Here is a 14089-nt window from a genome sequence, read left to right as displayed (position 1 = left end):
CTTAAACATGTTTATATTGAAACTACACAACCCAATTAATGGGAAAACCCCCTTAAGTTTGTAGACAAAGCAGAGCAGAAAACACAGGCGAATTATGCAAAAGGTAGTGAATCTACAGGATAAAAATAATAGACCTATATTAGCTCTATTGATGAGAGAGAACAGTAGTTTACTACTTCTTAGGCTGCCTGGCTACGGGTGATTTTCATTGCGTTCCCCGCAACGATAATTCAGCCGCGGGAAACGCAGTGAACGCTTTCCATAGCGTTGCTGTGGAAAGCGCAGCCCCCCTGTCCGCGAGCGGAGGATTATAGCGATTCTCTGCGGTGAGACTGTCAGATAGGCTCAGTGCAGAGAACTGTTAGTTGGCTCCCGCGGTGGAGATCCGCCACAGGATATCGCAACGCCCGTGGACAGGCAGCCTTAGCCAGAAGGGCTGCTACAGTTAGTAGCATTTAATAAATATAAAGGTTGCCTGCTAATCTGAACCCACAAGTATGTAAAAAGGAAGAAACCATTTTGACCAGACTATCTCTGCATTGCTAAGTTTAAATCGCCAACTGTCCCAGTTAAGCCCTGATGTGTGCCCAAAATTATTAAATTGCCAGTTTCCTTGAAAATACGACCTAGCCTAATTTTCGGGGAGGCTTGAAATATAAGCACTACCCTAAAATAAGCCTTAGTTACACTACATTAAAAAAAAAAAAAAAAAAAAAGAAGAACACATTACCTAGCAGGTTCGGTCCAGGTCCCTCCCGCTGCTCTCTAGGAGGTTCACCACGGTTCCCGCAGTCCTCAGCCACTCGTACATCATTACTTCCTGGTTACAGGATTCATTAATCCCACCTCCAGGAAGCGATTGCTCCGATTGGCTCTTCAGCCGCCAATCAATGCAGTGCTAGATGAACCAATGCGATTGCTATAATTGGACGCGGCTCAGCCAATTCATAAATCCCGCCTCTACAACGAGATGGCTGTTGATTGGTTTATCCAGTGCTGCATTGATTGGCTGAGCAGCGGTGGAAGAACCAGGTCTTGTATTAGTTTTATTTTGAATTTATGATGCAATAATGTATTGTTTTGGTGTTATGGATGTCAATTGTTGTTTCGGATTCCTAATACATAAAACGATAATAAAAAGTTGTGTTTACAAATTTCATTCTCTATATCCACATCATGCAGCAGAAGCCAACTGATGCCTGCCTTAAGTCATGTCACCAGCAATTAGCTATCACAGTCAAGTAATGTGTCACCACTATGGATGGATGACACATCATCCCGCAAACATAAAAGCAAGAAGTGGCGAGAAAAAAGGAGAGCAGTTGCAGAGGAACATTGAAAAATCATTATGGAAAATATATTGAGTCATTTGATATTCATCTTTATATGCCCATTAACCCCTTTTTAAATGAAGACTGCCATAGAATGTCTCTTGTCATGACCATACCTTCATAACTCTTGAAAGACTCAAACAGTTCAACCAATGACTGGGTGCCCAACTGTTCATGGTACTTGGATGCCACCTGGACACAGAGTTGCAGGTTCTGCCTGATGTTGGCAGACAGCATAGCTCGCAAACACTCCACCGAATCTTCCACTGATAAGGAGCCAAAGAAATTCACCAGCCACTAAATTTAACGAGAAGGGGACAAAAACAACATATGTAGTAGGTTGATGAAGACTATTTCAAGAAGCTATCCTAGCATAAAAAGGTTTTTGACTTGGGTACCCAAGTTGCTGACTTGGGTGCCCAAAGCTAAAAAGGTAGCATACTCCCCCCTCACCTCGATTCTTTGCCTCTCCCATTCTGGCAGCATCAGTGCATAGCAGCTCTCCACTTCCTAATGCAGCAGCAATGACATTCAGCTATAGCAACATGTGAGCGCTGTAACTAATCACTGGTCAACGTGTGCAGGCGATTTGCTGCAGCAGTCACATGACCCTGGTATCCGCGACGTTATTGCTGCTGCAGGAAGAGAGCAGCGGATGATGGGGCGCCATCGGAACAAGAGCGGCAGGAAAATAGGGCGAGGTGAAGATTGCTTTTTTATATCCTTGTACAGCCTCGTGAGTAGCATGCGCAGATCAGCTGTGCGGCGCGAGCACGCCGGAGCGGCCCCATTCAATGGGACAGAAGAGGTAGACTGCGCAAGCGCGTCTAATCGAGGCAAAAGAAGGCTTCGCTCGGCGCCATGGAGATGGGGACGCCAACACCGGGGAGGGGTAAGTATATAACTTCTGTATGGCCAATATTTAATGCACGATGTATATTACAAAGTGCATTTATATGGCCATACAGAAGTGCTTAACTTCACTTGCTTTTGCGGGACAACCACTTTAATGTAACAAGTAATTAATAAGCAAATCAAAGTAACAACATTTCTACACTGCAATACAAAACAAATCTCTAAAAAGTTAAATTCACCTCTGGGTTTAAAAGGTGTGTGTGTACTACAGCCCGCTTGATATCATACAAGTCTGTATAATGCTCCAAAGCTCTCTGCAGCAGTCCTGCTTTCTCACACAGCTGGGCAATGTGAGCCCGGTCATAATGAGTAAACATTTGATTACCAAGTATGGCATCTGCAACCTGTGAGGGGGAGAAGATAAAAACAGATGAGATTGAAAAAGCTGTTGTAAGAGGCTGTAATGTTAGGCTTTCACAACAACCCAAGTCTTATTTATCTCAAAACAACAAAGTAATGCAAATAATTAATTACCTGTGGAGCATGAATCAGATTCATCTCCAGGAGGCGAGTCTGCAGATGGCCCTCTGCGGGCCTATTGTTCTTCAAAGCATCAAGCAGAAATGATGTGCACTGTTGTACAAGGCTGTTTTCCATGAAGACATCCACAATCTAGGATTAAGAAAGTCAAACTTTAATTAAATGCTCTTCAGAACCTACATCATGCCAGTATATAAAACACCATTGCAAACCCATAGATATTAGTTACACTCTTTGCCACTTGATTACAGTGCAATGTAGCTAATGCAATTGACAGTCAATAAAATGAAACAAAAAACATGCCACAAAACTCCAAGTTGTTTCAGTTTTTCTGACAATTCAATATTAGGGCATAGTAACTAATGATATCTTTCCTTTATAAACTAGCTTCAGGTTTATTATGAACAAGGATGCCAACCCTTGACTCATAATTGCATTGTGTGGGATTCATGACCTATGCAATTGGTTGATACAGGCCTCTGCAACAATAACGTAATTACCGCTTAATTGCTGATAAGTAGGAGTATAATTGCTCAATTAAATGTAAAAATAGAATAAAGATTTAAGAAGGGATGCAGCTGAATCACCAGTTCATCCTTTCACAACAATGTTTACTTTCGGAAATGGTAGAAACTGTCACTTATCAATGACCTGAATTAGGCAATGAATAAACAGGACTAAAATGCACATAAAAAAAGGAGATTGTTTGATAGTTTTACCTGGTTGATGTTGGCCAAGGGCTCTTCATCCTGAACAAGCATCTGGGAGAATTGTAGACCCTGATCTGGGCTGATCCTCATAACACTCCGAAGTAAAAAGATCCAATCCGGTGTGTAACCCACCTAACAAAAGAGTAGTAGATGTTTGGAACAAACTTCCAGCAGATGTGGTTGTAAAATAAGTAGTCAGTGAATGCAAGCATGCTCATGATTATTATATCTATCCTAAGAGATCACTAAAAAGGAACTATAAAGAGCAGGTTAGATGGAGCATGTGGTCATCTGCATACAGCTTTCTAAAAACATACATAGCAGTCTGGGTTATTCTCTAACAATAAGTGAAATTAGCAGTCAGAGTTAAAAACTTACTTTTTTGGCATAAAGAACGATCTTCTGGAACTGGCCAGTTTCTGCAAAGCACTGAATAACTTTGTTTGGCACACTAGCACGCAGGTAAACACTAAGTGCAAGCGTTGGGTCTACAGCCTTAACCAAGTCTCCCAGCTCTTCTGAGCACTCCAGCTGAAGAGAAAGATTTTAGAAGAAGAAAAATTTATATATAAAGGTGGGAAACCACAACAGAAAAAAGTGACAAGAACCAACAAGACAAAGCAATTTAACAGCCAGAAAGCAATATTATATTACATTAACATTACCTTATCCTCTTTCAACCACTTTTCCAACAGCTGCTTGCGTCCTTGCTGCAGGACCGGCCTGCAGAGTTCTAGAGACTCGAACTTGTTCAGTTGACCCTGATCTAAAAGTATGCCAAAATACTGAAGCAAAGGGGAAGCTTGTCCGGGTTGAGCTGGTACACTCTGGAACTTCCTGATAGTGTCTGCAGTACGAAGGATTCCCTGGAGAGAGATTGAGGTTAAGTTAAGGCCCATTTAGACGGGATGAATGACGGGCAAACGATGCCCAACACTCATCCCCGCACATACTAGCTCCCGTGCTGCTGCAGGGAGCTAGTATCGTTGGCTCACAGCGGGCTGGCTGCAGGAGATTTCTCTCCCCGCGCTTCTCCTCCCCTCTCCATTGACTTGACATATCAGCCGTTCAGTGCTGAACGGCTGCTATTTACACTGAACGATCAGAGTTCAGCTCATCGTTCATGCTGCATCAACGATGGATGAGCTGACCAATAATCGTTCAGTGCAAGTAGCAGCCATTCAGTACTGAACGGCCGATATGTTAAGTCAATGGAGAGGAGCAAGGAGAGAAATCTCCTCCAGCCACCCCGCCGCGAGCCAACGATACTCACTCCTGTGCAACAGTATGGGAGAGTGTACGTGCGGGGCCTAGTGTCTGGCATCGTTTGCCCGACATTCATCCCGTCTAAAATGGGCCTTAAGGCATATTGTAGCTCTATGTAAAGTCTGTTGGAAACTTATTTGTAAAGGTACCTTTGGGGCAGATGCAGCCACCTTAGCAGATTCCGAATAATTCCCTTGAGCAAACAAAGTGTTAAACTTCCGCGCAAAAAGCTCTTCAGCACCTGCTAAGTTGCTTCTGACAGCCATACGTAGACCCAGGTCTGCATTCTGTAGGACATTTGTAGCATAGTTTACAATGTTGTCTTCTTCCACACAAACCGATAGTACCTGAGGACGACATTTTAAAGTATAGGAAAAAAAAAAAAAGAAGAAGATTAGCGAGCGTAAAACTACAGCTTTTCAGCTTTAGTCCGGGCTCATACGGTCGTATATGGATTCCAGCTGTGAGCCCGGCCATGACCTTACATACGGCTGTGTAATGTACTGCAAATGACCGCGTACTCATGCAGACAGTCATGCATAGTACAGCGTTTGTGTGTGTTTAGATTTCCCGCGCCGTCACTTAGCGATGACGTGAATACCCGCAGCCCAAACGCAATGTAATTGCGGGTATATCCATGACTATAGGCAACAATGGGCTTTATGCCACGGATATCAGTGTTAAAAACTTGCTGCACTGTACTTTTCACGAGCGGATTAAGTAATTCTGACCAGCTAATGTGAACGGAATAGTGTAATCAAACACATTTGATTGATCCGCGTATTACCACGAATCAAATGCTAGCGGAATACGCAATTCCTATCCGGTCATGTGAGACCGGCCTTCCACAATACCACTGTTAAAAAAAAAACTGACATTCTTACCTGTCCTTTCTTATTCACACCAATGATTCCAGAGGTAGGTTCATGAGGTGCAGTAACAAAGATGGTATCAGCACTGATACGGTTCATGTAAATGCAGGCACCAGACTCAAGATCATACAAGTGGATGTAGCCATATTTTGTAATGAGATAGATCACTCCATGTTTAGCTCCAATCTGTACAAAACAGCAATATAGAAATATAACTGATAAATACAGAACACCATTTTATGAATTTTTAGTGCAAAATGACTGAAACCACATTCTAATAATAAGTGACAAAAGAAGGGGGGGGGGAAAGTCTCATCAATGGAGAAAAACATGGATGGCATTCAAGGTGTTACAAGATAGGGGGATAAAGCTGGGATTATAGAAGGGATTAAAAAAAAAATTAAGTAGGCAGTTTACGACTAGTGATAAGATTCCGCTTTTATGTCCTGTACCTGCATAGCCACAGGAAAGTCCGTCTGAGCTTCAGGAGGAAAGAAGACATCCACAGCTTTCTTTGCAAAAGGCTGGTTTCCATTGGCAGGCTGTCCAACCTCTATAATGTGCAGCTAGATGGAAGCAGACAAACCAGTGCTTTACTATATACAGGATGCAAATGAGAAGAAGTGCTTGACAAGTTATTCCAACTATCTTTTTTTTTTCTGTAAATTCAAATGGTTTTGAAGTTTGATATTAGTCACACATCATAAAATTTCGGTTAGTTCCGTAAAAATGTATTCCCAATGAAGATATTTGACACAATTCACTAGGTCTGTTAGACTCGTGTTCACTTTATTCCAGCTCATTGCTTGTGTACATGCACACTTTAAGCACATCCATTTCACAAGACAGTTTTCGGAACTCTTAGGGCTGCCTATCCACGGGCGTTGCAGTATCCGGCAGACGGATCTCCGCTGTTAGCCTATCGCAATGATTCTCCGCTCGTGGACAGGAAGGGGGGGGGGGGGGGGAGCGCTCTCCATAGCAACGTTATGGAGAGCTTTCACTGCGTTCCCCGCGGTCAGATTATTGCCGCAGGGAACGCAATGAAAACACGCCCGTGGACAGGCAGCCTAAGGTGGGCATTAAAAACACACATACAAAAACAAAACAAACCACACACAAAGTTTAGCAAACACTGTGTACTCTACTTTAGGGCTCCTACGTGCCGTGTTTTACCGGCCTTGTAAAGCTGGCTCTGTCGCAGAGAACGCATATGGGTAGAGAGTGTACTGTGCATGCCCGCCTATCTAATGCCCGCAGCTCTGTTACTTTTTTTTAAAATTTCCCACTGTTTCACAATGGGGTTGTATATGAACTAACACCTATACGCAATGTATTGCATATTGACAGCATTTGCATATGCTGTCCATACAAGTATAGGGCTCCCGCTGTGGGTTACGCCAAGAAAAAGCATGCTGCGGTCTTTTTCTTGCCCATACATGATGCACTGTCTACACGCTCATGCGCATGGATCAATGAAAGGCAATTGAATTTCATTGACTCCATTCACCATGTATTACGCGACCGGGCACCGCACGCATAATACGTGATGAAAAACCGCCTGTGGACATGAGCCCTCATGCAGAAATTGGTTTCAAATTGTCAACATTTTGCTTTGTAATTCTCCCTCAACATTCCAAAAAAGTGGTGTAACCTGTATTCCAAAAGTGGCACAAGCACTGAACAGCCTATTTCTGAAAGAGGTGCACCGCTTTTAATAGTTTGTGACCATTGTTAATTATTGTGTAGTTTTTTTGTTTGTTTTTTTGCAAAATACTGTTGCACATTTCTCAAATGGTGCACTAAAGAAAAAGTACATCCAATATGCCATAAGCTGTATGAACTGTATTTAAGTAGATGGCACCAAGTAGATGGCACATTTAATGGACATTCACTGGAGCAGAGGGCTCCATGTCAAATTGTAATGCCCTTCGCAGTATAGACACTAAAAATCAACTTTATTAGATATTCATTAAAACATACGGTGCTAAGACAGACTCACAAACATATAACAAGTAGTTTCCCTCAATATTGGAAGGGTTATTGCAGGATGTTTAATCAAGAACGGACAAGATGAGGGGTACAATTCAGAGATTTGACCCCTATAAGACACCAATAACAGTAGGAACAAATAGTTATTAAACGACTAGTCACCAGTCAACGTGTCAAGTCATTAACGAGTAGATCTGTCCCTTATACATAGTGTATACTTTTGGTGTCATTTCAAGAATCAAGAACACCTAGGTGTTCCCAAAATGTGACTTGCTAAATGCTACAGATGATGGGATTACAAAGGCTAGAAAGATAGACCCTCCTCAATTAGTGCGATAGTGTCCCTTTACAGTAGCTCCACTATAGCTAGTATAGGCAAAGAGGACGGAATACGGACTAGATATCTCTTTCTAGTACATAATTCTGGTTAATGACAACACGTTTCTGTTTGCATAGTTCTTCAGGAACCAAATATCCATGTCTAAATAAACTTCAACTCATGGAAGACAACAAACGTTGCCCCACTGGAAGTTGAAGGATTGTGGAATGTCCATCAATCTTAACTGTCAGCGATGATGGACAACTGAAAAGATACACTTTCTAAAGTGGTGGCGGGCACAATGACCTACTCAGCTAGCAGCTATATAACTCAGATGTACTTTAGCCAATAGCTGGCCAGATAGTCCTACCTACCTAGGGGCCAAGAGATTGAAAACGAACCATCAATCCTAACTGCCAGCAAGTTGTAAGAACGTCTTTGGTTAGAGACACAAAGTCTACAATAATAGGTGCAAAAGCTCTACTAAGCTGAAAGCTAAAAAGAACAATATCTAAGGTAGTTTCGGGCACAATGACCCCGCTTAGCTAGCAGTTTGAGAGCTTCAACAGATTTAAGCCCGTAGCAGGCACAGAGGTCCTTCCTAAATAGGAACTAAGAACAAGAACTGTCCGTCAATCCTAAAATGACTTAGGTCAGAGACACAATGTCTAAAATAGTTTCAGGCACGATAGCCCTGCCTAGCCGACAGCTAAATAGATATAGTAGAGAGCTAGAGATGAGCAAGTAGTGTCTTAGCCGAGTAGCTCCCCGCTCGTCTCTAAAGATTCGGGTGCCGGCGCGGGTGACAGGTGAGTTGTGGTGGGGAGCGCGGGGGGGGGGGGGGTCAGGGGAGAGGGAGGGAGAGAGAGATCTCCCCTCTGTTCCTCCCCGCCACTCCCCGAATCTTTAGAGACAAGCGGGGAGATACTCGGCTAAGGCACCACTCGCTCGAGTAATGTGCCTTAGCGAGTATACTCGCTCATCTCTATAGAGAGCGTAACCAGCAACCCTGATGGTGGGTTGCTGAAGGACAACCACCATTCCAATATTGAGGGAAACTAATTGTTGTACGTTTGTGTGTCAGTCTTAGGCCTCATGTCCACGGGGAAAATCAGATCCGCTGCAGATTCTCCATGTAGAATCTGCAGCGGGTCCCTCCTGCCCCGCGGACATGAGCGCTGAAAATAAGAATTTAAAAGTATTTACCATCCGGCGCGGGCGGAGAAGATCAGCTGTTCCTCACGGCCGGATCTTCATTTTCGGCCGGCGGAGGAATTCCTGACGCCGGCGGCACGTCGCCGGCACGTCGCCGACGTGCCGCGCGCATGCGCCGGGCACATCCGCCGAGCCGAAGCAAGGAAGATGCGGCCGTGAGGAACAGCTGATCTTCTCCGCCCGCGCCGGATGGTAAATACTTTAAATTCCTATTTTAGGTCTCCCGCGGATCCGGACGGCTTCCATAGGCTTCAATAGAAGCCCGCGGGAGCCGTCCCCGCGGGAGACCCGCACGAAAATGGAGCATGGTCCGGATTTTTCCATGCTCCATTTTTTTTAAAATCCCTTTTATTGACGATCCGCGGGTATTTATCTACCCGCGGGTGGTCAATGCATCCCTATGGGATGCGGATCCGCACGCGGGAGATCCGCTGCGGATCCTAAATCATATTTTGCCCGTGGACATGAGCCCTTAATTATTGTGAAGTTAATTCGTTAGGTCTCATTTATCTGCTTAAAAAGGCACAGATTTTCCTTGTGGAAATCCAGCCAAAGGGAAGTCCAGTTGACTCGCCTTGTTTAGCAAAGCAACCACTTAATTTTCCAGGAAAATTTAACCCATTAACGCTACAGGACGTGCAGTTACATCCTGGAGGTTCAGGGTATTATGGAGGGGGATCGCGGGTCGATCCTGCGCCATACAATACGATCGCCAGCTATTTCTTACAGCCGACATCCTCCCGCAACAGTTCAGGACAACAGGACTGCTGATTGAAGTGGTTAACCCTTTAAATGCCGCCAGTTGAAAGCAGAATTTAAAATGTCCCGATTGATGTCCAAGGGGCCTAAATTGCCCCCTGTGATAAGATCGCGGGTTGCTGTGTGGTTGCCATGGCAGCCGGAGGCCATCTGAAAGGCCCCAGGGCTGCCACTGCAGATTGCTTTGATAGTTTGCCGTGTATCAGATTGCGGTATAATAATATAATACTATGGCATTACATCATACTGCAGAAGCGTTCAAACCAAATCGCATGTTCTTGTCCACTATGGGGACAAAAAGAAAAAGTTTAAAAACTAGTTTTAAAAAATATTTTATTAAACAAACAGACAAAAAAAAAAGTTAACCACCTCCTGCCATATTTATAATAAGGGAATCTAAATAATAAAACAAAAACACATATTTGGTATTGTTGTGTTCGTCTGATGTATCAAAGTAATGCACCGATTTACCCCACACGGTGAAAGTCATCAGGGAAAAAAAAAAAAAGGTAAACAAACGCCAGAATTGCGCTTTTTAGTCACCCTGTCCCCAAGAAAAAGTGTAATAAAAAGCGATCAAAAAGTTGTAATACGAAACTCCAAAATGGTACCAATAGAAACTACAAGACGTCCTGCAAAAAAACAAGCTCTCGGACAGCTATGTCGACGGAAAAATAAAGTTATAGCTGTCAGAATTTGGCAGCAGAAAAAAAAAAAAGTTAAAAAAAAATTAAATCTCTTTTGAAGAAAATAAAGGTAGTACAGCAAAAAGAATAAAAACTATATAAATTTGGTATCGTAGTAATCATAGCCATAGAATAAAAGTTATCCTGTTATTTTTGTTGCAGTGTGTGTGCCGTAGAAAGAAGATGCACCCAAAGATGGCGGAAATGGGAAGCAAATGGCCACGTCATTAAGGAGTGAAAAAAAGACTGATTTGCAATAGCCAACAAGACCGATTTTTATTTTTGTAAGACAATGCCACTTTTTGTAGAGTGCCATTCTTCTAACATCCTTGATAATGAGCACCACAGAGCCATTGTGATAGAATTGTAGTAATCAGCTAATCTTCACTCCCTTCCATCTGACTTGTGTTCTGTGTGGGTGGCTTCAAAAAATAAAGTCCTACAGATTATCACTTATATTTTAGTCTTTGTGACTCACTTACCTTGCCACCAGCCTGACCACGGACAGCAAAGCAGAAAAGAGTGGAGGGCTTTGAATTTCTTTCAATTTTAAATTCAGCAAAAGCTGCAGCGTGGCCCTCTATTGGCTGCGACACCTTCCTGTCCACAGAATATAGCTGCATTGCGCCCACCACGCGATTTTGCTGTAACAGTACAATAATGTGATGTTAAATTCAATATGCACCAAAATATATACATCAAGGGAGGTCACTGCAATAAACCTTAAAATCAGTAAAAACTACACACATTTTACTGGTCTGTAGTCACATTGATCAAAGCCTGTATCAAATGCTGCGATTAGAAAAAAAAAAAAAGTTATCCTAGCAGATCTCACTTCTCACAATCATTGGATAGGCAAAAGATTATTGGAGGAATCCAATAAAACTGAAGACTGGAAAACGTCTATAGCTTTATTCACGAGAGAAAAATCGGCCATACTTTTACGGCTGGCTGATATACGCTGCCCATCTGATGCATTGGTTTACAATGCATCAGCTAAGATGGGCGTATTTGCGCCCTGCCAAGATGGCACATACAAGCGTGTTTTTCGGTTGTGCGCTTTTAAGTCAGCCAGGAAAGATAGTACAGGAACTATCTTCCTGGCCGGAATACGGCAGCAGCTCCCATAGACTTCTATGGGAGCCTACGTTAGCTGCCGGAAAAGGGAGGGAGTTTAGCAAAGTGTCTGCTAAACTCCCACCCCCTTCCCTCGTCCCCTTGCCGGCTGTTTTTAATGGGAGGTGGCAGGATGGGACAGGATCTAGTTGCTAAGCTCCTGTCCTGCGCCAGCCTATTCCCTTGCTGAGTCGTGGGTGGAAAGCGGGAGGCAGTTTAGCAGAGCTATACTGTCATGCCCGACGACAATCCAGGCTTGGCGTATATGCGCTGGACCTGGGCCGTCTGGACAGGCACACAAACGGCAGATTTGTGCATTCGTTCATGCGATTATCGGTCGCGCTGTGGCCATGACACAGCTGACCAAAAATAGCTATGCTAGTGTGAATCACCCCTAAGGGCCACAGCGCAACCGAGGGCCCGGGTCAGGCGCATATACTCCGAGCCCAGATTGTCATCGGGCAGGGGAAAGACAGTTTAGCTCTGCTAAACTGCCTCCCTATTGCCGGGTCTTGGCAAGGGAAGGGAATAGGACAGGGTGGGAGCTAGTGTGCCAAGATTCTGCCCCTTGTTGGCTGCCAGCAATGGGAGGGTGTGGGACAGGCGGGAGCTTAGCAACTAGCTCCCGCCCCGCCTATTGCAAACAGCCAGCAAACGGGTAGAGAGAAAGAGGAAAGGGGGTGGGAGTTTAACAGACATGCTGCTAAACTCCCTCCCACCTCCATTCCCCGACAGCTACCATTGGCTCCCATAGGAGTCTATGGGAGCCGCAGTTGTATTCTGGCCAGGAAGATAGTTCCTAAGCCATCTTTCCTGGCTGATGTGAAAGCTTTTGCGCCGCGGGAACATGCCCATCTGAACTGATGCATTGTAAACCAATGCATCAGATGGGCAACGCAGATTGGCATGAAAGCACGGCCGATATACACACTCTTGTGAATAAAGCCTAAGGCTGTATTCACATAAGTGATCTTCCTGTGCAAGTTCTGTCCATCTCAGAATTGGACAGAACTTGCACGGGAGAAGAACATAGTCATTTGAATGGGTTAAATTTACCCGTGCAATTTATTCTCTCAGACCGATAGTCCGAGTTAGAAAAATCCCTGCATGTCCTACTTTGGTCTATATAATCACAAACAAAAATCTCCCGTTCAAGTCTTTGGGATTGTGTAAAAACCAACACTCATACGCACCAAAAACACAAATACACATGCAGTGAAAACTATTTTTTATGGACCAAAATTGCATATGTCCATGTGTATATGGCCTTACCGCTGGAATTTTCCAGGTTAAGACGAAAGTGATGAGATGAATTTACATGATGGCAATACCTGAGCAGAGATGCCAATCAGAAGAAGCCACTTCTGCTGCTCATCAGTCCGGTAGTTAATGATCTGACAGCCGGCAAGACTTGCATGACGATCAAACATTTTCTGTGGCTGAGAGTCTCCCTCCATGCTCCAATGGTAGACCGCCGTCTCCGTTACCAGAGCCACTGTGTTGACAGATATCCACTTCCAAAAAATAACCTCTTCAGCCATGGTGTGAGCCTTCATCTTACTCTTCATCTCAATGTTAAAGATCTGAAGGGTTTTACCAGCTAAAAAACAAAAAAAAGGAACAAAACAAATATACCAGAGGGGTCTTTTTATCCTTAAAAACACAACATGAAATGAGTAAGTCAGTGATAAATGACAACGGCTCATCCAGGAGAGCACGCACACACACACTTTGGTTCTGCATTATGCACGTACCACAGATAAAAATCAGACTTGCATTGGGTGGTTATACATGCATTTTTCACGCACACGAGGGAAAATAAAATCACAGCATTTCCAATTTGGGTCTGTATTACACACCAAAATTTCCCATGCAAGTCTATGGTAGCATATAAAATCTTGCTTTTTTTTTAAAGTGTAAATTAGTAGTGATTACCACTGGCGTAACTATAGGAGATGCAGTTGCACCCGGGCCCAGGAGCCTTAGGGGGCCCATAAGGCCTCTCTTCTCCATCTAGGGAGCCCAGTACTATGAATAAAGCATTATAGTTGGGGGCCCTGTTAGAGGTTTTGCATTAAGGCCCAGAGGCTTCAAGTTACACCTTTGCGTTAAGGGGGAAGAGAACTTGGGGAGCCCCAAAATAAACTTTTGCACCCAGGCCCATGAGCCTTTAGCTTCACCCCTGGTAATCCCTACATATTTACACATTAAAAAAAACCTGAAATATGTAGGGAATACACACATTTCGTTCAGAAGCAGCGCCTTTACGTGACCGAATACACAGTGAGTGAGCCCTTGGAAGGCCAGCACAAAAATGCATTTCAATTTTACTCAGAATTTCTACACAATTTTTTTTTTTTAAGTGAGCTAAATTGTCTGACCATTAAAGGGGTTGTCCCGCGCCGAAACGGTTTTTTTCTCAACAGCC

At 43.8% G+C, this 14089-nt stretch overlaps 1 protein-coding gene across 2 annotated transcripts in view; it reads right to left on the bottom strand.

Annotated features, from left to right (window-relative positions):
- LOC136627971 (clathrin heavy chain 1-like) overlaps positions 1-14089 on the bottom strand; it is an 88007-nt gene that overhangs the window by 35429 nt on the left and 38489 nt on the right. For both annotated transcript variants that reach the window (XM_066603526.1, XM_066603527.1), the window contains exons 3-13: positions 12993-13261; positions 11028-11189; positions 6027-6140; positions 5587-5760; positions 4852-5049; positions 4102-4302; positions 3815-3967; positions 3446-3568; positions 2721-2858; positions 2426-2590; positions 1448-1628 (exon numbers count right to left, since the gene is read on the bottom strand). In XM_066603526.1, the coding sequence (XP_066459623.1) occupies positions 1448-1628; positions 2426-2590; positions 2721-2858; positions 3446-3568; positions 3815-3967; positions 4102-4302; positions 4852-5049; positions 5587-5760; positions 6027-6140; positions 11028-11189; positions 12993-13261 (1878 nt within the window). The remainder of the gene's footprint in view (positions 1-1447; positions 1629-2425; positions 2591-2720; positions 2859-3445; positions 3569-3814; positions 3968-4101; positions 4303-4851; positions 5050-5586; positions 5761-6026; positions 6141-11027; positions 11190-12992; positions 13262-14089) is intronic.

Source organism: Eleutherodactylus coqui, chromosome 5 (genome assembly GCF_035609145.1).
Source record: "Eleutherodactylus coqui strain aEleCoq1 chromosome 5, aEleCoq1.hap1, whole genome shotgun sequence".
Classification (NCBI taxonomy): domain Eukaryota; kingdom Metazoa; phylum Chordata; class Amphibia; order Anura; family Eleutherodactylidae; genus Eleutherodactylus; species Eleutherodactylus coqui.
This window is presented reverse-complemented; position numbering and strand designations above follow the sequence as displayed.